The sequence below is a fragment of the Ammospiza caudacuta genome, chromosome 9 (assembly GCF_027887145.1).
Source record: "Ammospiza caudacuta isolate bAmmCau1 chromosome 9, bAmmCau1.pri, whole genome shotgun sequence".
NCBI classification, from domain to species: Eukaryota; Metazoa; Chordata; class Aves; order Passeriformes; family Passerellidae; genus Ammospiza; species Ammospiza caudacuta.
In genome coordinates, this window is record NC_080601.1 from 22,799,366 (window position 1) to 22,822,576 (window position 23,211).

General features: G+C 37.1%; 1 protein-coding gene across 4 annotated transcripts in view; it reads left to right on the forward strand.

Annotated features, from left to right (window-relative positions):
• Positions 1–23,138, forward strand: part of TBC1D12 (TBC1 domain family member 12) — a 41,337-nt gene extending 18,199 nt beyond the window's left edge. Inside the window, exons 3-14 of one of the 4 annotated variants that reach the window (XM_058810168.1) lie at positions 5,540–5,596; positions 10,364–10,479; positions 12,145–12,227; positions 13,814–13,931; positions 14,272–14,378; positions 15,003–15,083; positions 16,600–16,694; positions 17,374–17,445; positions 19,312–19,440; positions 19,754–19,863; positions 20,976–21,234; positions 21,463–23,138. In XM_058810168.1, the coding sequence (XP_058666151.1) occupies positions 5,540–5,596; positions 10,364–10,479; positions 12,145–12,227; positions 13,814–13,931; positions 14,272–14,378; positions 15,003–15,083; positions 16,600–16,694; positions 17,374–17,445; positions 19,312–19,440; positions 19,754–19,863; positions 20,976–21,234; positions 21,463–21,531 (1,296 nt within the window). In that variant the 3' untranslated portion in view covers positions 21,532–23,138. Of the gene's footprint in view, positions 1–5,539; positions 5,597–10,363; positions 10,480–12,127; positions 12,228–13,813; positions 13,932–14,271; positions 14,379–15,002; positions 15,084–16,599; positions 16,695–17,373; positions 17,446–19,311; positions 19,441–19,753; positions 19,864–20,975; positions 21,235–21,462 lie in introns of those variants that run through there. The other 3 variants (XM_058810170.1, XM_058810169.1, XM_058810171.1) reach the window with 3 other exon arrangements.
• Positions 23,139–23,211: the final 73 nt, after the last annotated feature.

The window sequence follows — 23,211 nt, forward strand, 5'->3', positions numbered from 1 at the left end:
GTGGGAGAGGGCAAGCATTCTTGCTTTGCTTGCAGGTGCATGCTGTTGGCCTCGTGCTGTGAAAATACTGTGGTAAAATCCAGATGTCTCTTCCATCCTGAGAAATGGAGAATCTGCACAGTGTTACCTGTCATCTGTTTACTGTTTTCTAGTAATGAAGATATTTGATCTGGAGATCATGTTATAATAGAAATGTTTGGGTTGGAAGGGAGTCCTGCTCTCCCTGCTATGGACAGACACCTTGCAACAGACCAGGTTGCTCTAAGCCCTGTCCAACCTGACTTTGAACACTTTCAGGGATGGGGCATCCACATCTTTCCTGGGCTACCTGTTGAAGATGATGATCTGAAGAAATAGTCTTACTTTCTTATTCTGTTTTCCCTCAGTGATGGTGTTGGTTTTAAACAGTAGTGTTTCTGTTTTTTAACTCCTCCCGAAGTGTCAGAAAAGCAAATGTATCACAACAATGTATTATCTTTAGCCATGACTGAGTTGCTCCTAGTCATGTGGTTTGTGCTATTATGTTTTCCAGATTAGAGTCACTGTTGGATTTACATGATGTTGAGTGAAGTACCAGTAATTGCTAATGGTTTTAGCTTTCTATTTGGCTAAACCATTCATGGTCTTTATCTAAAGCATAGTGAGCTAAAAGATACAGTTACCAGTGGGGGAACCAGCTTGACACACTGCTCTACACACAGTTAGAACTACATACCTAAGGAAATTAGATTTTAAATTGTGAAATGACCCCAGTGTCTCCATAATTAGCATATGTCAAATGTCTTGCACGTGTGTTTAAAACTTACTATGTAGCTCCTTGTGCATATGCCTTTGAAGAAAAGCTGATGGTTTCTTTTCTCAAAAAATGTTGGAATTTGCTAAGCTGGTGATGGGTTAGAATGAATGTAGGCACAGTTGGTTATTGAAGATCAATGGGGAATAGCATCTTCACTTCAAATGGCTGACTGTAGTCTCTAGACTAATTTCTCACTATGCTGGGGATGTGAGTGAAAAGAATATAAGGCCTTCAAGAAGTTGACAGAAGTATGATTAAAGCTTAATGTGTTTTGTTTACGTGGAATTCTGTGAATCTGTCAGGTGACTTCATAACCTACATGGAATATCTCTCCAAACGTGCTCTTTGACTTTCTAAATCAAAGTGGAGGGATCAGATATGATTGAAACAGAAACCTCACATTTCCCCCCAATTTTTTAGCTCTTTGTGGCCAGAACCATGGTTACTTCTTGTTAGCCAGCTTTTTAAAATGAACCTTAGGTGTAAGACTACAAGAAGGTAGGAAAGCTGCCTGTGAGGGAGTTTATGGCAGTTTATTATTAGCCATAAATCTTGCCATTCCTGAACATTATTTTTCATGGTTGGACATGGTCCTTTCACTTTACTGATGTCAGTGGCCAGCTTTGGGAGGGTGCAAATAAACCCTTGATTAAGGAAACTCAGTAATGAGTCAGCATCCTGCGTGTAAAAGATGAGATCTGAAGAAGTCCTGTTGCAAGAAAAATTAACTCACAACAGGAAAAACTTTGCAATTAATAGGAGGAGGAAGTCTTTTGGATAAGGATAATACTTACATCAAAGTTTTATGGCAATATCATGAAGCATGAAATACTTTCCTGTTAGTAAAACTGAGAAAAATTGCATCATTGTAGATATATAGCCAAAAGACTGGTGGGGCTTATGTGTCCCTTTCCCATCCTGGCTGAAGGAAACCTCTTTTTTTCTTTTTGTTAATGGTAAGGATGATGTAGTAAATTGCTGATCACATTTAAATGAATGCTTCTGGCTCCCAGTCACTGTCTATCAACTAGACACTGCTATATGACAACTTCCAGAGAAGTCAGATAGTGCTTGTATTATCTTGAATAACCTCCAGGAAAATCTGGGAACTTCATTGGGGATACTGTTTCAGACATTTTTCGGATGAGGATGCCAGCCAGCTGTGCCTTCAGAGACTGCCTAATGAACATGATTGTGAATAATTTCTTTGCAGGCCTCTCAGGCCGTGTGGAAGATGCTGAGTGTTCCGTGGCACGGCAGCCCGCGGCGTTTGTCCCGTCCGTGCAGCTGCGCCGCCCCGGGCGCGAGGCGCTCCCTCAAACTGGGTCAGAGGTTGGAAGTTCTTGGCAGCTGCAGATCCCCACTCGCAGCTGCTGGCACGCTCAGCTCTCCTTGGATTTTGAGCTGCCCAAGCAGGATGTGATTGAGGCCAACTCTTTTGCTGGACATCTCCTTCCTCTGGGCTTTTTTCCTTCACTGTTTTTTTTTTTTTTTGAAAAGGGAAAACAACTCCCCAGGACTGCAAATGTCAAATGCATCTGATGGTTTTAGGAAGTGTGCCTTTTTCATGAACTGCAGCTAATAAAACTAGCTATTATAAGAAGCATGTTGTCATTAATGATCAGTTTGGTAAATTCTCTTCAGTCTGTACAGAAATCTGCTTTAAATTAGACTGTTGAAATACTTTAATGCAGAAGCATTTAAAGCAGAAACAGACTTGTGGGCTGATATATAACATTTTGGAATGTATTGACCCAAAGTCCAGATTCTGTTTAAAAATGCAAGCACAATTTCAGTTTTTGTGCTTACAGTTAAAGAGCTTTTAATCTATGATAAAAATTTTTCTGAATATCAAATCATTAAGTTTACCTTATTTTATTAAGGCAGGCTTGCATACATTTTATTAATGTGTTTACAGCAGTATGGTGGGTTTTTCATAATATGCCTGAATTAAAGTAAATTCAAAATATGCAATTACACTTTGCAATATAAAAACCAAGCAAAACATAGACCAAACTTGCTTTATCAGCAGTTTTAATAATGCTTTTCTCAGTGGCAGCCTTAAATGAAGTGGAAAAAAAAAGCTTCTTTTCTACTTAAATCTGCCACAACATTAAAAGCTTGCAGTGATTTTAGCAATGACTGCTTGTTCAGAAGTGAAGTGAAGCCATCTTTTCCAATAGCTGTCACCTTGTGTACAAAATTGAAGGTTTTAATCTTTGACAGTCCATTAAGTACTAGCTTTGACTGGGTCACTGTTTTACATCTAACCTCTGAAAATATGTTGGGATGGCTCTGAAATATTTACAAAGATGAAGTACCTGAGGGCTAAAACAAGTGTCTTCACTTGAATGTTTTTCCAATGTTGTTATCTCCAGTCTGAGATCTAATGGAGAAATTGCAGTCATTAATTCGGCAGAATTCCCGTGGTCTCCCAAGGGTTTTCAGAGGCTTCTCTTCAGAGGAACAGATGTGGTTTGAATCAGTTTTCATATGACTCAAACATTTTGGCTTGCAATATTAACCCTTCCCTCTTCCCTCCAGTCTTGGTTTTTAGAGTTTAAAAGTGCACAAAGCTCTTAATGCCTATAAAATGTGTGTGTGTGTTTGTTTGTAAGCAAACCCAAGGACTGACTATCTTAGGAAAGCTGTTGAATGCTTTTTTACAGGAGTGGTTCTTAAGCATATTGTTATTTAGAGGCCCCATTGGCTCACCTTGCACTACTACTGGAGAAAAAGGAAAGGCAATACTTCTGCCTGTTTGCCAGATACAGAGCAGAAATACATTGGTAACAAACTGCCTAGAACAAGGACTGATAATAAATGGGGATATTGGGTCTTGCAAGGAACCTGTAACACCTGTAGCAGTATTATAACAATTTGCCCTACCAGAAGCAGTGAGAAGGCTGGGATGGTTTCTTTGTAGATGCTGTAGCTGCTCAGATTTTCAAGAAATGTCCTGCATCATTCAATTATCACACGTGTAGTCAGTAAAATATCTATTCTAGAGGTAAACCATAGACATTTCCCAATGTTTTAAATTTCTTCAGTGAGTATCTTGTCAGTAAAATGGTGACAGATGCTTTCTTTTGTTTTGCATAAAGGCCATAAAATACGGTTCAGCTCCTACTGCCAGGACGTCCCAAGTTGCTTTGACAAGGGAAACTTGTTAAGGAGAACTTCTAACAATGTCAGTGCTGTGCTGGTGGCACAAATGCATCTTCAGGGAGTACCTTACAAGGGGAGAAGGGATCAGTGTTTTGAAAATGACATGCAAGTATTGACTCTGCTGATGTGAATTCTTTTGACTGCTGTTTTTTTTAAAAACAAAGTCTTTAAGAATAACTACAATGAGTATTGAAGCAACTGTTCTCTTACTAAGGCTTGAAAAAGAAAGCATGGGCATACATAGGTATGTGTTTTCATTTCTGTTCCTGAAAGTTGCTGGATTTGGAGGAAACAAATAATATAAATTGAGATAATAAAAATTATAGAACTTACTTTACTTTGATGTGATGGGGACATTATATTTTATTTTTTGGTCTTCTGGATTCTCTCTTTGTGGGATCCTTTCCTTCTCTCGGGTCTTTGAATTTCTTTAGCCAAGCATGATCTGCAGGATTTTTTCTTCTCTCAAAGAACTGAGCATTTGCAGGTTAAGCAGATATGCTGCTGAGCTTGAGGTGCTGAGGAAGCAAAGTCATCATCTAGGCAGGCTGTATCAAATTCCAAAATGGTAGGTTCAGGTGGTAAATCTGCTGTCTTTCATGGACATTTATTTAAAGTGTGAGATTGTGGGGTTTTTTTGCTGGTTTGTTTTAATATAAATCTTATCCTTCCAAGGTTAGCATGGTACTTCAGTATGGAAAAGGAAAAATAGTATGGCAAGGAAGAAGAAAGCCTTTAAAATGGTTTCTATTATTCTGAACACTGCTGATATGTTCCGTTGAATTAATGATAAAAACCTTTTTTTCCTTCTTCCAGGCACAGGCTTAAAAGCAGTGGGCTTTGTTTGTCACCTCCCCTACACCCCATCTTTTAGCTTGGTTTATCTTTCCATTATAAAACCAACTTTGACTTTTGGTTGGAAAATGTGCAGAGCTGTAGTTGTACCAGGGTCTCCTGTAGCTGCACTTGCTTTTATACCTGATTGCCTTGCTGCTTGAGTGGTGCTTAGAATCTTATTTTTAATGGAAGTGACTGTTGCTCAAACCTTTACAAATACATCCTTGTTATCACCAGCAAGGCTGAGGTATAGCCCACTTTTGAGCTTTCAGTTTAGAAATATCAATAATAACATGGCAGAGGACAATGTTCTGTTTCTCCTTTCTAACAGCATGTACCTTCCAAGGCTGTGGTTAAGTCAGTCTAATGTCTGTGAGTGGTGTGTGCTAGGGAGGCACAGGGTGTATCAGGGACTGCCTTTGTCATGCATCTGAGAAGTGCCATGGAAAAAATCTCCCTTTGGGCAAAGGGGCTGATTACTGAAAATATAAAACATCAATTAAACCAGAAGAACAATCCAGTCAATGTCTGTACAGACCTTGCACAAGTGGGAAGTCTTTGGATATGTCTGTTTTGAGGGCTGGAAAAGGAAGAGGAACAGACACATCCATGTTTTTTCCAAAAATACAAGATAAATAGTCTACATGTGAATTTAAATTTTGGATTGCATATTGCTGTTTTGTCATGGTCTTTTCCTTTATTTATTCACTAAGGCTCTGCTTCTGTTTTTCTTATTAGGATGACAGTTCTGGCAGTCTTGCGTCAATATCTGCTCTCAGTCTATTAAACACAGGGGTATGAAATTTAATATATACTTTTTGTAGTTGTATTTGATGCCATGCATGGGACTGTGTAGCACTCATTAAAATAGTACAAACATCACATTTTCACAGTAGCATGAATATTTTATGGCACTAACCATCAACTCATTAAAAACCATTAGCAAAATAAACAAGTTTCACATGTGAATCTCACTAACAACTTCAAGTGATAGAGAATTATTGTGTATTGTTTATATTGCATGTTCTTGGATAGCAAGAAATAGGTAATCATACAGCTTGACAGTAATTTACTTTCTATGTTTGCTGTGCCTCATTGCTTAATGGTAAAAGTTTTTTAAAGGCTAAATTTGTAATATTTTTTAACAACTTACTAAATGTGAAGATTTATATATTAGAATCTTTCTGTCTCTGAGCCACACAAGCTATTAGCACTTCAGAACTCCAGACGCTTTTAATCACTATTTCCCATGTGGAATTGGAAAACTAGAAAAGCATAGCTATTGAAACTTTTGTTACAATTTACATTATCTATTTGTGTGACTGGGATCCTTCTGAAATTGTGCATGCCCATTACTTTGTACACTTTTTGTGTAATTCTGCACTCTGTGTTAAACATGAACAGTACAGATTGGCTTCTCAGTTCTGTGGAACAGCAGTCCCATAACTGCTGGTTGGTTCTGGTGCCTGTGGTTCACATTACATGGCCTGGCCACTCTCAGCGTGTCTTTATTGGGCCCAGGGCCGGTGACTTCTTGTAAACAACAGATGAAACTTGATGCACCTTATTAAATATCCAATTGAGGAAAAAATACAGCAAACAAAGAATTGAAAGTGAATGGCATTAACTTTGGAAGATTGACCTAGAAACTCTCAAGTGTCTGTTTGGTTGTCCTTTTGTACTGTGTGAAGATTAGTATTTTCTTCTCCATCAATACATCTGTTCTTTCTATTTCACCTGCAAATTAGGCGAGAATGTACTGTTCTGCCTGTCCTGACAGCATCTGGAATTCCTGTTTCTGGGAAAATGTCTAGTTTATGACTCACAGGATTTTTAAGTGACATCTACTCTTGCTATAAACACTCCTTTGTTTATAATCACTTTATAGCCAGTGCTAGCTGAGCAATTTTAACATTTAACCTGGAGGCAACATGCATGCTGATGTAGGATTATTCATTAGCAGAAATTCTTTTTACACGGATGCACTCCTAGGTGATTCTATTAATGCTTCTATTCTTGGATGATCAGCCCTGATTCAAATGAAGGCCTGTAATCTTTCTGATGATATATCTAGTTAGCTGTACAACATAATGAAATAATCATATAGATGTTTCATAGACCCATCTGCTCCAGTCACGTGTGTGTAGAAGGGAGAGAGGTTTAAAACCTTTTGCACAATATATGGCAATCCCCACTCTGTTTCCTCAGCAGAAGCCACAGCTGATTGAATAAAAACTATTTTAGGATCAGACTTAGCATTAGAGAGGAGAAAGCATATTAGAAGAAACTGTCATACACAGGATGTTTAATTGGAGTATCAGTATGCCTTAACGTCTACTTTAAATAGAGGCAATCCTTAAGACAGGGGAAGCTTATTCAGTGTTGCATTCTTTAGTTGCAGAAATTCTCTACACATCAGATGCCTTTCTCCTCCAGCATACGTACAACATAATTGGATGTGTGGTGTTTTGTTTATATAATTGGTACTGTGAGAACTTCCATAGTCCTTGTAACGAAAGGCTTTTATCACTCATTCCCACGAGTTCAGCTTTTGTTATTGGATCATAAATAGATCAAACTTAATTCCAGATTCATGTTGAATTTTATGGTTGGTATTTATTCCTTTACAGCTGTATCGTTTGAGCTCTGTAGATGCAAATTTGTCTTTTCACACTGAATACCTGTGTTTCACACTTAGCTAAATACTTTATCCCCACAAGCATACCCTACTTCAGGTCTACTAATGCTTTTGGAATGCTGCAGTGCAGCTGGCTTTCCTTTCTCTAAGGTCATTGGCTTAAGTATTGGAAAAGGAAGCTATGAGCAGTTACTTTTGTGTTAAGCAGAGCAGTCCAGTCCTGTTTAGAGGTATTGAAAATGACTCTCAATGATCTGTCCTTTATGGTACTACAGCAGAAGAATAAATGAAATTTCAGACTTGCATGTTTTCCATGTAGATAACAAAAAGGTGCAAGCATTAAAGACCTCTGTGGGTTTATTTACTTTTTAAAATTATTATTTAGAATACCAGGGAATTTTTTTGGTGCTCTTGGTTGTGGTGGTAGGGGGTGGGGTTTTTTGGGTTTCTGGTTTTTGGGTGGGGTTTTTTGTTGTTTTAAGAAGAAGCTATTTGAGATATCTTTATCTTCTTAAACAAATGCAGTTTATAAGCAAAAGATGTTTTTCCAGCCCCACTTACCTGTCTGTAGTTTAATAGGCTTATCTGTGTCTCTGCAGGAATAAATACTAGAAATGCAAGTCCCTCCACATATTGAAGCACTCTTAAGTATACTGTCACAGTGCTTTTCAGGAAAAACATGATTTTAGCTTCTTACTGAGTTAATTATTGGCAGTAGATAACAGGGTGGTGTTCCAGACTTAGTAAGATGATAACTTTTTATTAAAGCTGAAATTTGTTTATTTTGGAATTAGGAAGTGTTCTGGAATTTTCAATAAATGCCTGATATGTTGCAATAAAATTTTTTTTAAACAACCTTCTTGTGAAACCATACATGTGACGCTTCCAGAATAATTGTTTTACATATACAGGTTTTACATAGTCTTGAATCTTAGCTGTCAGCTGTTCTATCTTCTGGCTCATGCCCTGCATGTTAAGCATTTGACAAGACATTTGACTTTAAATTGTACTTTTACCTTGTTGTGGGAGAATATTAACTCGCATCTTTCAAAGTGAAGTTTTATGTCAGTTCAAGCTTTTTAGATTCTGCATCAACTGCACAGTGAAGGATATTGGATTCTTTACATGTCGTCATATAAAGTATTCCAGAAAAAAATGGATACTTTATTTGTAGGATTTCTGTACACATCTGATAGTTGTGGGATCTGATCTTCAAATCACTTTCCTAGCGCACAGGCTTCTTTAGGAAAAAGCATCTTCCCTTGGAAGGTTCTGATACTTTGGAATGTATTTCAGTTTGGGGAATGTGCAGCCACGACAGTTTGAGCTTGAGGCTATTTTGGTCTCTCTATTGACTCTCTCTAGTAACACTTATAGTTCTCCTTCTCTGCCCATGTGATCTCTTTTTAAAAAATCCAACTGTTCATGATGTGTACTTTCAGAAACACAGGTGGATGATGAGTTCTGCCTTTTGTGAATATCTCTGTTGAAGAATTTTTAATTTTTGGTTTTTTCTTCCTCTGTTGCCTTGGAAATAGTGTATCAGTTCTTAGCACAGGCAATAGCTGGAACCACTAGTCTTGTTCACATGTATCACTTGTGTTAAAAAATGGCTTAAGAGTGGCTTCATTTCTGATAGACATCTTGCAGTGCTTTTTTAATATTTTTTTCTCCCCCCCTTTTTGTTTGCATGCAAGTTAGATATGTAGAGATGTTGAAAAGGTTGCTAATGTTTGAACTTCCTCACCTCTGACCACTAAATGAACTTGATTTGGTGACTCTTGTTACAAAGGAGAATATGGAAGTAAATCAGAACTTCTGCCAAGTTGGGATGGCATTGCTGTTGTGCTGCAGCCTGGATGCTGATCTCTGGGTGTTATCACAGGATACATTCCTAATTTACAGATGTACTGAGTGTCCTGAGGTATACAGCGTGACAGGAGTACTGAGGTTGTTTCTATTTTTAAGTGGAATGAAATAATTTTCGGCTTGAGAGTATGTGTGTTCATTCAAATGGTGAGCATTGATTTTTTGATTTTGCTTGTGTAAATTATAACAGAACTCTACCAGTCCCGTGTCCAGTCGTTCAAGATACTTGTTTCAATGTGCCGAATGGTGTTGATGCATATTATTCCATTAACTTGGCAGTAAATTTTTATTTACAGAGGAGAAAAAGAAGGGGATGTGAGATTTGATGTTTTCATCTGGCTCTGTTTAGCTTTTTTTTAAGGATTGTGTCATATTTTTGTTTTGTTGAGTTGCTGTTGTGGTCAAAGGATTAGAATTCTTTCTTCCTCAGAGTCTTGTGTGTATTGGAGGCAGTTAAATATTTCTTTCTAAGTAGATTGCATGTTTTAATTTCAGCAGAAAGAAATTATATGGAACAGGCTTGTAATGATAAATACTGGCATATTGTCACTGAGTGTAGTGTAGGTGGTTTTGGTTTATGTGGGTGTGATGGGGCTGTTCCAGGCCTCGGGAATGTGAGGTATACCAGCTTAAGGGGGGCTGGATTCGGGAGGAAGAAATGGAAAGAGACACATGTTCTTGATTAGTGGTGGGTTTTTTAATTGTCAGCTTCACACGTTACTTAAATACACTTGTGCACTAGCTAGGCTGGGTAGATTATGCAGATTTCTTTACCACCTGATCCTGGGATGCTCAGTTGAAATATTGAACAAGAACAGATCAAAGATTAAGTTGATACAAGAAACTGCTTTCTCATTCATCTTTACTCGGCAGTCCTGGAAAGCTGCACTGTTGCTATCAGCAATTTCAACTTGTAGTGTTTGCCACTTGCTGTCTTATTAAGTAATGTTAAAATATTTAATGTGAAATTATTTATGCATTTAGTAATATCACGCTTACTAATTTGGAGTGAGGCTGAAAGTTGAAATGTAATTTTTATCAATAATGCTGTTTAGGAGTATGAAGCACGGACAGGAAGAATGTATAAACCTCCACCCCCATCAGCCAGACGTAAAAATATTGAGTTTGAACCACTTTCAACTACTGCTTTGATTCTGGAGGATCGACCAGCGTAAGTATGAGTCTGCTGTGCAACTCAAGGACTGGATTTTAGCTAAAATTCTCAAGTCTTGTGTGAAAGAATGGTTGGATTATGCTGTCCCACATAATAGCCTAACAAACTTCTCAGAAGAGCCTTTAAGTGAATCACAGTGTATTTGAGGATTTTTTTCTCACTGTAATGGAGCCACCAGTCTGTAATCTACTGTGTCTCACAGCGGTCTGTGACCATGCTCTGGGCATCCTCAAATCTTCAGGAATTTTCTTTATTTGTTTCTTCCCTGCTTTTTCAGTGTGCACTTCCTTCTCCCATATCCTCCCTTACCCTATTTTGGAAACTTAAAACATTTTAGGTAGGTAATACCTAAAAGTGCAGCTGAAGGCAGGGAAACAGCAGTCGAAGATGTAACAAAATCCGCATAAAGTACAAATAAGAATAGTAATAAAAAATGGGTAATAAATTGGTCAGTATTTTCAGATCTACAGTCTTCAGCAGTTTGAAGGAAAGAGAAAGGACCTGCTGACTAAGATCATAAAGAAAACAAATTGCACCATGGAAAAGCTTGTGATGGCACTGTTAAATGTTTGCTCTAATCTCTTCCAATTAGGAAATGGAAAATAAAGCATATTACTGTTTCTTTGGATTTTCTCTCTGGGAGTGTATACACTCATTCCTTGCTAAGACAGAAATATTCTGAGTGGAATTACAGATTACTATGAGTATTTGTTTTCATAAGTGCATTATTTCTTTTACTGTATGGTAGAGGGTAAGATATGCAACAACTTGATTGCTGATGTTTTTCTTTTACAGTATTAGAATTCACAAGCCAAGATAAATATGCTTTTACAAATGACACTTGTTTCAAATTGGAGTGCCATCCCAAGCATGCAGTGTGTTGCCACAGTCTAACCTTGAAAATACTTTCTGCTGTCACTTTCATTGAAAATATTAATAAGTTATTTTGTCTACTTATATGAGAGAGGAGACAGAAAACTTTTAAAATATTAAAATGACAAAACTGTTTTCTATTTATTTTGGACCAAAGTAGACTAGACATTAGTTAAGAGGCTGAGACCAAACCCTGTGGTCTAATTTGCTTTGAAGTGAGTCTCCTTGGTCAAGAGGAAGTGTGTTTAGCAATTAGGGGATCATTATGCAGCCAAAAAACAAACACATTTTTATCTGGTGAACTTTTAGACTGCACCAAGCTTCCTTAGCTTCAGCTCTGACATCAGTGGTGATCTACCCTTTCTTCCTTTGGCAAACTTGCCTTCTTATGTGAGAATTTTAAGAGGTTAACTACAATGAATAAAAACCTTTACCTTTTATTGAAAATACTTCATTATAGATTTCATATGAACATATGATTAAAATACACATGGCCAGAAATGCATTGGAATAAATAACTATATTGTATATCAGCATTTTCCTTTTGTCACTCACTTGAGCATCATTCCAGGTGTTCAACAAATTCAGTAACCTTACTTTGGGGGAAGCTCTAGGAGAACTACAAAACAGGAGCAGCAAACATCTAGTAGTTCTGTACAGCTGTTACTGGAACACTGACAGTGTGGCAGCCCCAAAGCTCACCTTTGAGAGAAACCAAATTTAATCCTGTTCTGAAATGGTCCAGAATGTCATTTGTGTGTATTGAATTCAGGAACAACTTGTTTTCAGAAATCTTCCTGCCAAATCAGTGGAGGAGGCTTTACGTCATCGACAGGAGTATGATGAGATGGTGGCAGAAGCAAAAAAACGAGGTATGTCCACTGCCAGCAATGACTGTAATTCCTCTCCGCTCTGCTGCAAAAATAAAGCAAATCCTGGCTTGTAGGCAAGTGGCTACATTAAAGAACCTCTTGTGTAATGTCTGGGTTATTCTCTGGTGCATAGGGGCACGCAGTTTAAAACAGAACTCAGCTATCAAATTGTTATTCTACTACAATGAACGTAGCTAAGTTCAGAATGCAACTTAACCTTTCCTTTACTTTTTAAGGAAAGACTTAATTTTTTTAAGATACTTGTGCAGTAGAAACTTTCTGGATACTTGGACTCTTTTTGGGAGCTGTGTTGCTGCAGTTGCCACGACGAGCCACAGTATAATAAAGCTGACTGCTTTAAGATCTGGTTTCCTAAGAATTTCAGATCAATTTCAATGTGAAGAGAGATGAAAACTTTGGGGTTATTTTTCAATCAGTTGTACCTGTGTGAACCTTCTTATTCCCACTAGGCACGATTAATTAAAAAACAGATCTGTAGCATCTGGTGCTGTGTCAATCTATGAATAGTTGTTGAAAGGACTTTTGTAGTCTTGTGCCTAGTATTCAGGGAATAAGCTATTTTAAGAATCTGTGCTGCTTGTTTTACTTGGGCTGTTGTCAGAGATACAAGCTTCAGAGATTGATCATCTATGGATCCATGGCAGCTTACTTTGAAAGATGCAATAAGAAATCCACAGCATTTGACAATGCATTTCACTCTGCTCTTGTGGTGTGTTTCTTGTAAATTGTGATCTGTGGTCTGTGTTCTTTAATAACGGCATCTTTGGAGGTTCAGCCATGTGTGGTGTTTTCATGTGTGTGCCCTGGTTTATTAACTGTTGCTACACACTCAAAGCTTCAGTAAAACCTTGATGAAGCTGGTCAGCCATCTCTGTTTACCAGGGAGGGCATGTTTACTCTCTTGATGTGATCAGTGCATGCTTAAATAAAAACTGTCTTGCAATTTCACAGTGGTTCTAAGTGATGTCAGGAGAGCATTGGTCTGTCCTTCTTTTAGCCTTTTTGATAAGAGGAATCTGCAAATGATCTTTTTTTTATCAGAAGGCAGGACATTGTTCTCTTGTTCAGCATTGTGACTTTGTCTTAGGTCTTTAGGTCCTGTTTCCAGAAAAGAAAATAAGAATCCTTTTAGGTGGAAGCTTCAGTAAAATTTGAATAGTTTTAAAATGAATGTAGAATTGCACTTTTAAATAATAAAATTATCCATAAATATTGCCGGTTAGCCTAATAAATGAATAAGGCTCAGATGAAATATGGTATGAAAATCAAGAGTGGAAAAAGAGCGCTGATGATGTGCTTGCTTATTAGTTATCCTGTGTACTGCAGAAGAGAATTATCTTATTTTTCTAGTCTGATTTTTGCTTGTCTAAATCACTGTATTTGAACAACTTAGCTTAAATTTAAAAATGTCCAGAGAAATACACCTACAATCAACAGAAATAGTACATGCAACAGTAATTTACCCTTGATCTTTTAGACATCTAAATACTTGGGTAGTAGCTGAATTATTTACCTACTAATTTGTATACACTAATACAGAGTTATTAACATGTTATGCCTGACAGAAATTAAAGAAGCACATAAAAGGAAAAAAATAATGAGAGAGCGTTTCAAGCAAGAAGAGAATATCGCTAGTGCTATGGTGATTTGGGTCAATGAAATACTACCTAACTGGGAAGGCATGTAAGTAAAGTTCTGCTGTATAAATGAGCCAAGCATGGCTTGTTTCTCCTCTGGAAACTGAGGACCCACATACCTTATTTTCCTTTTCTGTGTTGTCAAGAAGTCAGTTTTTGTTGCCATGATATAGTGTGAGGTCATTACAGAGCAACATGAAATGTGCTTTCTGGGAGCTGAATGTTTGGGGGTTTTTATTGGGGCTTTAGCATCAGCAGAGATCTTTGAATATTGATTTGGTAAACAGTATGCTATTTTGCTTGTAAATTGCCCAGTGATTTTACAAAACAAAAATGTGCAATATGTGCCTTTTTTTTTTTTTCTTCTCCCTGCTCCTATATATTAGGCGTGCTACCCGAAGAGTTCGAGAGCTGTGGTGGCAGGGATTGCCCCCAAGTGTACGTGGGAAGGTTTGGAGTCTAGCTGTGGGAAATGAGTTAAACATCACTCCTGGTATGTTCCTAACAGATCACATGTTAATGCTAAATTAAGTTGATTATTTTCAAAGAAAAATGTGAGCTTTTGTTAAAAATAAATAAATCTATATCTATAAATCAGGGTATATTTCTTTCTGAAGAAATGTATTTTATAAGGCTAGGAACAATTGTGTTTTACAGTTAGACATTGTAGCCTCATAAATTATGGAAACAAGGTTCAAAACCTGCTTAGAAAAACATTTAGTATTTTAAGAATTAAGGTAGTGCTTCCCACGGAAAACAGCTTTTTTGTTTAAAACTGAGAATCTGTAGCTTTGCTTTCTTAAGGGAGTGAAAAGGGGAATTGCTTTATTTTATGACTAATGATTGATGAATTGTAAGCATTTTATTCAAAAATACAAATCTGTATTATGTAAGGCATGATTTCCCTGTCATAATTTGCATGTTCACAGCAGAAAGTACAAAACAGTGCACACTATAAAACTGTGTGTCGTGGTAACCATCTAATAGACTCGTTTCCTGCCCTCAGTGATGAAACCAAATAACCAGGGCCAAGAATACTTAGCATGCTTTTGTCTTGGATGGGTGCTTTTGTTACTACTCCCCTTTTGGTTATTGGTTTTGTTTTGCTTTCTTGCAGAACTTTATGAAATCTTCTTGTCAAGAGCTAAGGAACGATGGAAAAGCTTCAGTGAGACAAGTACTGAGAATGACATAGAAGGTGAGTGCTCAACAACCTCCTATTCACTTTTACAAACCCAAGAAGTCTCACAAGTTCTTCTGCAGTTTCAGCATTAAGAATACTTGTTAAAAGTTCTCAAAGTCATTCCCTACTTAAATATTTGCTGTCTTATAACAAGTCAGTGAGTGAGGGGCTTGGCACCACTTACTTACTGTATTGATAAAAGACAGATTAAAATATTTCATGCGCTACTTTCAAATAAGTGTTTCCTTTGAAGTGTCAAGACAGGCTCTCATGAAAATATTAGATGAAATACAAAAAGAAGAAACAGGAAACTCAATTACAATACATGTTCTTGCTTAGCTCTTCTTAGATGGGTTCTCCTCAGTATCACTTCCATGATTTTGGGAAAGAAAAAAGAATATCCTCTATTTTTTAGTTCTGAAACTGAGAGGTGAAAAATACAAAACATGACACATTTCAGATCCCACTTGTATTTCCTTGCATGCCCAGATGGCCTTTCCTTCCTGATCTATTAAGTGGGGATGTTAGCACTCTTTTGTCAAATGCAATTTTTTCTCTGGCATATTGCTGTCTCCTGTGGATGTTCTTTCTGTTAAAAATAGTATCAGTGATGTTTTTAATGTTGGATGTCTCCTTGTTATAAAGGTTAACTCTTTGTGCTGTTAACTGATAGTTTTTAAAATGCTGCCCTGTAATAGTGTATTTTCCATTACTTTAGTTGTTTGTGCTTGCCTTAGCCAGTCCAGACTAATTGCCTACTTTGACTGTAAATTATTTGGGTCTTCCTTAGGGATAGCCCTGTGACTCATCTGAAGGTTGTCTTGAGACAAACAATTTATAAAAAATTTGATGTGTATATGACTGTAAATATGCTTATCCTTGAAAAACATGTTTGCCATGACCCTTGGTCTGTGGAGTGGTGGTTTGCTTGTTCTTTTGTTGTGGGGGGTGTGGGCTGTCTTTGGGGGAAAGCTTAGGTAATCTGTTTTTTTGAGAGGTAATAGTTCTGGATGGGAATGAAGGGAGAAGGAGCTGTTTTAATTGTGCCAGATGTCCTGGGCAATGGTGTAATAAGGGAAACTGAAGAGTGATAGAATTTTCATCTCTGAAAAGCAAGCAAGCTGACAGTGCTTATTACTAATCTTTGGTAGCAAAGTCTGGAAGACCAGCTATGATAGTTTTAGGAAGACTGGAATGAAATGCTGCTTCCCAAGCTTCACCAGAACAGGTTCTGTTTAGCTGTTCATCAAATTGTCATCTTTGCTTTCCAGTTGGAAATCTTGTCTGATTTAAGCCCTCTGAAAGAGCTTTTCCCCCAAGTCTTTTACCTGTATTTTTCCCACATTTTCACTAGTGTTTTTTGTCATGCCCCTGTGGAGAGGACTGAACAGAGATAATTCAAGGGCTGGCAGAATTTCTTCTGGAAGTTTTTGGATGAATGCTGCCTTCCTTGTCTTTATGTGCCTACAGGAGTTTTGTTCTGAAGTTTGTAGAATTGATCAGCTTTAATAAGTGTTGGTTTTGCTTGCAGATGCAGGTGCATCTGTTGCTGATCGTGAGGCCAGTCTGGAGCTAATTAAGTTGGATATATCGCGCACATTTCCATCCCTGTATATTTTCCAGAAGGTGAGATGCCTTTAACTTTCGTTATGACAGCTTTAAAATTCTGAATAGTTAAACAGGAAACATAACTGGCCAAATATGGAAGAGTTTTTAGAAGTTGTTTGGACTTCTTAAATGTTCTTAAATGAGAATAAAATAGAGACACTTAGTGATAGACTATGAGATTTTTTTCTTCTTGAAAATGTATGAGATTCCTGTTAATGAGATTCCTATTAATTAATTGATTCCTATTAATTATGAAACTACAGGCAGAAATGAGAGTAATCTCACTGCTACAGAAATCTTGATGCATTTTCAGGCTTTATGATTTTTATATAGCTATATGTGCATACATGTATATAAAATAAGATGCAATATCGTTATACAGTAATTTGCACTATGAAGAATTAAAATATCCATTGTCTCTGAAAAGGAAAGTCCAACATTGGATCTGTACCAGATATCTTCATTTTCTATTATGTACTGGTTTCTGCTGAAATATTTCATGGGATTATTGTTACTTTTCTTTTAACATCTGAAAAGCATTTGTGGCAATGCTTGGAGTAAAAGATGGTATTACTCTAGGTATGATTAAAGCAACAATTCACTGGCTCACCTGCATCTTAAAATATCAGCTTGTTCCTTTCCTGTATTTTTTTAAAATAAATATTTATTTTCTCCTTCTACTCTCTCCTCTTACTAGGGTGGTCCTTATCATGATCTCCTTCATAGCGTTTTGGGAGCATATACATGTTACAGACCAGATGTGGGATATGTAAGTATTTGCTGTAAAATGTTTCTAACATGACAAATAAGCTTAAGATGTCATGTATTAAAGTATATTGAATAAATAGGTGTTCTAAACATTATGCTACAAGCATAATAATAATTTATTATGCTTTAATAATTAAACTTTGGCAGTTATTTCATAGCAGTCACAATGATGGTAGTTCTTAGAGACAATTAAATAGCTGAAAATGTACTGAATGTCATTGTTGAGTATCTGGATTGCGTGGAAAATTTTAAATGGGTGTGTTCATAAGACATTATAGTTCTGACAGAGTATCCACAGGGAAAAAAACCCACAAGGTGTTAGTGGGCTTCCAGTTAGCACCTCACTTGTTCTGTCTTAATTTTTCTTCCCCAGTTGCCATTTCCATAGTGATACTCCCTGCTTCACTACTGCATGTCCTAAAATCCAGAAATTCCTTCTTAGTGTCTTGCTGACACAGAATAATCACTCCCTCTGAGTTCAGTGGAGATTAGACTGTTTTCAGCAAACATTACTGTGGTTAAAGACAAGCAAAAAAAACCCCATTAAAAAAACTGTCAAAAACCCCTGAACAAACCAACTAAACCTAACATCTCTCTGAAAGGTGTTAGCTTACAGAAGCATTTAAATAATGAACAGTAATGAAGAAAAGGGTTTTGTTTTCCTTTGTTCCTGGGGGTATCTAGGAACATCTTTCACAAGATGTAATGCTTCAGGGCTCAAAAACACTTGAAAAGTTTTAAGTCTCATCCATGTAACAAAGCATTATTTAGCACAGGGTGTGTCTTCCTCTCTAAATCAGATATGCTTGGGACTCTGCATAAATAACTAGTCGGTTTTTCATGTTCAAATGTTTTTAGGCCTGAATTCTGTAATCTGTGACCTCATTTTTGGAGACTCTCCCATATTTTTTAAGTGAGATTACAAAATCTGCAGGTTCTGAGACTGCTTGTTCCCAGGGTGGAGTTTCATAAGGCAAATAAGTAATTTTTTGTGGATAAGTCTTCTCTTTTCCATTAAAAGTATAGCTAGTCTTGATATTTCTTATCACATTTTTAAAATGTTAATATGGCAGTAAATGTAATGAAATCTTATTTCCACACCTATTTATCCCCCAGAAATGGAAAGCTGATTGTCTGTTTCTGATGCATATCAATACTCTTTTCCCTAGTTGGTTAAAATACTGACTGCATGGGGTTTTTTTAAATGAGAAGAGGCAGCATGAATGTTTAGAGACAGTGGAGTAAAGATGATTGCAATTGAAATTGGTAAAATTATTGTTAGCAAAATGGGTATTCAGATCATCACTTAACTGAAAGAATCATGCTTTACTTTTATTGCAGGGTAAAGTGTTTTTGGGAGAGTAATGGTGGAAAAATGTAAACTTGCACTGCAGCTAACCACCTAGAAGTAATTTTATATATGTGAAAAATTATGGTTTGGCAAGTGGAAAGGCATGTATTGACTGTTCTGAAACAGAATTTTGTCTCAGTTCCAATGTATCTGTCTGGGTCTAAACTGTCCCATATGTGAAGTTTTTCTCCATGACTGCTTTTCCCATAGTTTAACAATGAACTTGAGGCCAGGTTTTGTTTCTCATGAGCTCTGCATTCACTCTGTGTGGTTTTAACTTTCTTGTATTTCAAGTCCTGAGGACTTGTGATCATGAGACCTCCCAGAGCGTCTGAACTGCTGGAATCAAATTGATTGCATGCATAAAAATAATTTATCCACGTTGTTTCTATTCATCTGGAAATGTTATGCAATGGTACTTGATAAATTGCAAACTGTAAATATTTCCATTTCCAAAGATGTAAGATCTACTGAACCTACTCACCTTTGTTTGCCCCATGCTTTTCCCACTTGAAGGTACAAGGGATGTCCTTCATTGCTGCTGTGCTCATTCTCAATCTGGAGGAGGCAGATGCTTTCATTGCCTTTGCTAACCTTCTAAACAAGCCATGCCAGCTGGCCTTTTTCCGTGTGGATCACAGCATGGTATGCACAGAGTTTTCTGGTTTTGGACCTTACCGTTCTTTTGACTTGAAGCATAGTTGTTTTATTGATTACTTCCTTTTGTCCTATTGAATAATGGAGAACTTTAACCTGTGATTATAAAACTGAGAATACTAGGTACTAATCCATAGAACTCATTCTCATGTTTTGATTTCTCCTCTAGAAACATTTTATCATTTTACTTATCCTAAGGAGTCACATTGTGCTGTGTTGACATCAGTTCTTGGTGGGGTCTGTGTTGGTTTACAACCATTCTTTTGATGACTGCTTATCATGTGCTTTACTATCCCTACAGATGCTGAAATACTTTGCAGCCTTTGAAGTATTTTTTGAAGAAAATCTTCCTAAATTGTTTCTTCATTTCAAGTCATACAGTCTTACTCCAGACATATATTTGATAGACTGGTGAGTTCATAGAACATAGAACTGTTGGAACACTTTCTACTTTGCTATAGGTCTTTCAATACTGGAATAAAGCATAAAAAAGGCATTCAGTAGGTCTTGTGAAATCATGATGAACTGTTTTGTGTAACTGCAGTTCCTCTGGCAGGCTTCAAGCTTTTTTGAAAGGGATGTATTCAGTTAAAAAATGAGACAAACAGGACTTCTGTGTGTTCATTTTCTTGTTGCTGCAGTTATGTGACATAAGTAGGGGAGAGGAGGCTACTACACCATAGCAGTATGGTGTACTGTGATTGTAAGTGACCTGATGAAATGAGCATAGTCAGCTACTGAAGGAAGCATGGCTGTAGGAATAGAGACTTTAAAGCAGAGCGAGGATGAAATTTAAGGCCTGGTTTGAAAAGGGATAAACTTGAAAATGCAGTGAAAAATTTGAAGTAAGGAATGTTCTAAAGCACAGAGTAGCAAGCTGTTTGTGTGTCTGTAATGGAAGGTAGTAGTGCAGGCACCCTTTAAGTGTGGTAGTGCTGTCAAAAACAGAGTATCTGTTTGTGTGCATAAGGGTGAGCTTCATCTAAAATTATTATTAGATTTTTGTGATTTTAAGATGAAAAATTGGAAAATGTATCACAGAAATGTAGCTATTGATTTATCATTAGTACATTGGTGGGATGCAGCCCTCTATTGAGATTACTTGTGGCTTTAGATTTAGTTTAGGAAACAAATGATGAACAGAGCTGTCAAACTGTATGGCTTAAATGGGAAAGGTTAAGTCACACAGTTGTGATCTTTGTTGCTTAAGTTCTTATGTGTTTATTGTACTCTGTTGGAGTATGAAGAGATTTGTCACCTTTCTAGCCAGAGCTTTCTAAAGGAGATGGCATTGAAATGGAGGATTTCTTGTGGCATCAAAAGAGATGGCTTTCAGAGTACAAGTTCTGACTTCAAGAACTGGAGACTTGTGGATCATTGAAATAGGGGGAAAAAAGGTGTAAAATAACTTGTCTTCTGCTTACTTTAAAGTAATGTAACTGAGATTTAAAGGAAGTTGTCTTTTCATTTTTCTGAAATAAGTTATAACTCCTCCTTTTTGTTTGTTTTTGACTCATTTGTAGGATTTTTACACTCTACAGCAAGTCATTACCACTTGATCTGGCCTGTCGTGTCTGGGATGTTTTCTGTAGAGATGGAGAAGAATTTTTGTTTAGGACAGGATTAGGAATCCTTCGGTTATATGAAGATATTCTCCTGCAGATGGACTTTATTCATATAGCACAGTTTCTAACAAAACTTCCAGAAGATATTACATCAGAAAAGCTTTTTAGTTGTATTGCAGCTATTCAGATGCAGAACAGTAACAAAAAATGGGCACAGGTGAGTTTCTTGGAGGTAGATATCAAATCTGACATGTCAGCACATGAATATATGGGGCACCTCTCTTTGTGATTATTTAAGCTGCTTGTCTGACTCCTGAGCAATGGGCACTTCCTTCCTAGTGTCTCATTCTAGAAATTCATCTCCATGCTAATATTGTGGCAGTTAATATTGATATTATTATAACACTGGCAGCCTTCATATTCATTCAGTCATTTACTTTTCCAGGTGTTTGCCTCACTGATGAAGGACAACAAAGAAGGGGACAAGAACCATAGCCCAGCACCAAAAAGCTAATGTTGGGGTCCATTGGAAACGTGGAAAACCACTGGATGACAAAGAAGTCTTCATGTCACTTCTATGTGGGAAAAGCACTAAAGAAAATGTGAAAATGAGATGGAAAAAAGACACAGCTCTCAGTGGAGTAACAAACTGATGAAATCTTCACCCTTTTGCCAGTATTAGTTTTTGCCATGGGAAGATCTGATTTCACACAGAATACTAAAACCTATGAAACTGAGAAGCGGGGAGTTCATATTTAATACTTTAAAAGAATCAGCTCAATGCAATAAACATTTGTAATAACTTCTGTTGGTACTTTAAGCAAATTTTTGAGGCATAACTATTTTTAAAAATACCACAAAGGCACTTTTTGGAGGGGATGAGGGAAATGCTAAATCTTAAGACCCCAAAACTGCTATCCAAACCAAATGCTTTGGTGCAAACATTACCTCCAAAATTAACAATTTGCAAGTATTGAGGACCAAATAAAATGGTTTGGTGTGTTTATGTGCAAGGTGGTTAAGATTTGGGAAGCGGTATTATCTTATTTACTTGTTTTGTTTTTTTTTTTTAAGTTGCAGCTTCATTCTTCAGTCTGGGCAAATGTAATTAACTCAGGAACTGTAGACATATTGTGCCCAAACCTAGAGCAAAAGTAATCTGAATTTTAAACAGTGGTAAGAACAGGGCTGCTATTTTCACTGTACAGCTTTCAAAGCAAGTGGTGTTTAGGCATTTGTTTTGGTGTATTGATTGTGCAGTAAATGGAGTGGGTATTCTGTGAAAGGGTTTTGCCACCAGAAGTTTTATATTGTCGAGCCATTTCCAACTAAAAAATACTTGTATGTAATGGTGAACACTAGAAAATGACAAGGCTATCTAAAGGATTTTGTGTTCTCAAAGAAGCAGCCACTTTTAACACTTGGAAATAATGCAGACACAGAATTGTTTTTGAAACTGTCTTTTTGTTAGTGTGCAATACTGAAATCCAAAAAGCATCTGTTAAGTGATAATTCTTTAACATCTTTTAACTGTGAGACATAAGGTCATGCTGTATGTGTCACGGCAAATATTTTCAAACATTTCCTGTTCTAGAAGATGCTGTACAACAACCTGTGGTTGTAGGGGACAGAAATTTAAAATGGATAGCACTGCAGGTGAAGAACACTTGCACTCTCTTGATCCATTTTTTGCTAATATTTAATGTAAATAAATTCCTTACATGTGGGTTTTTGTAACTGGTCCCTCTGGAAATCAAGTAAAAATTTCCATTATGTATTTTTCAGTGCAGGAGGCTTCCAGTTATCTGGTGTTTTAAAAGCAGAGTCTGCATAATCGGGGTAAAGATTTAGTGTGGTGTAACTTGCGTTGCTATCTGGTTTAAAATCTACATATATGCTACTCATAACATTACAATTTGAAATGTAAATGTCCGATTTTTCTTAACTTATGTATTCACTACTTTAATTGGATCCAATTTGTCTTATATTTTTGTGTTATCTTGTACAGTTTTCTTACTTTTCAACTATAAATCTGTATATAACTGTAAATAGAAGGCTCAAGCCTTCCTTTAAGACCACTAGTACTGATTCCTGTGTAAATAAAACTTACATTAGCTGCGGGCCGTGCTTCTTTCCCGTTGCCGCCGCCCGGGCCGCTCCTGTGGGCGGCGCTGGCCCGGGGGCGCCTCCGGCC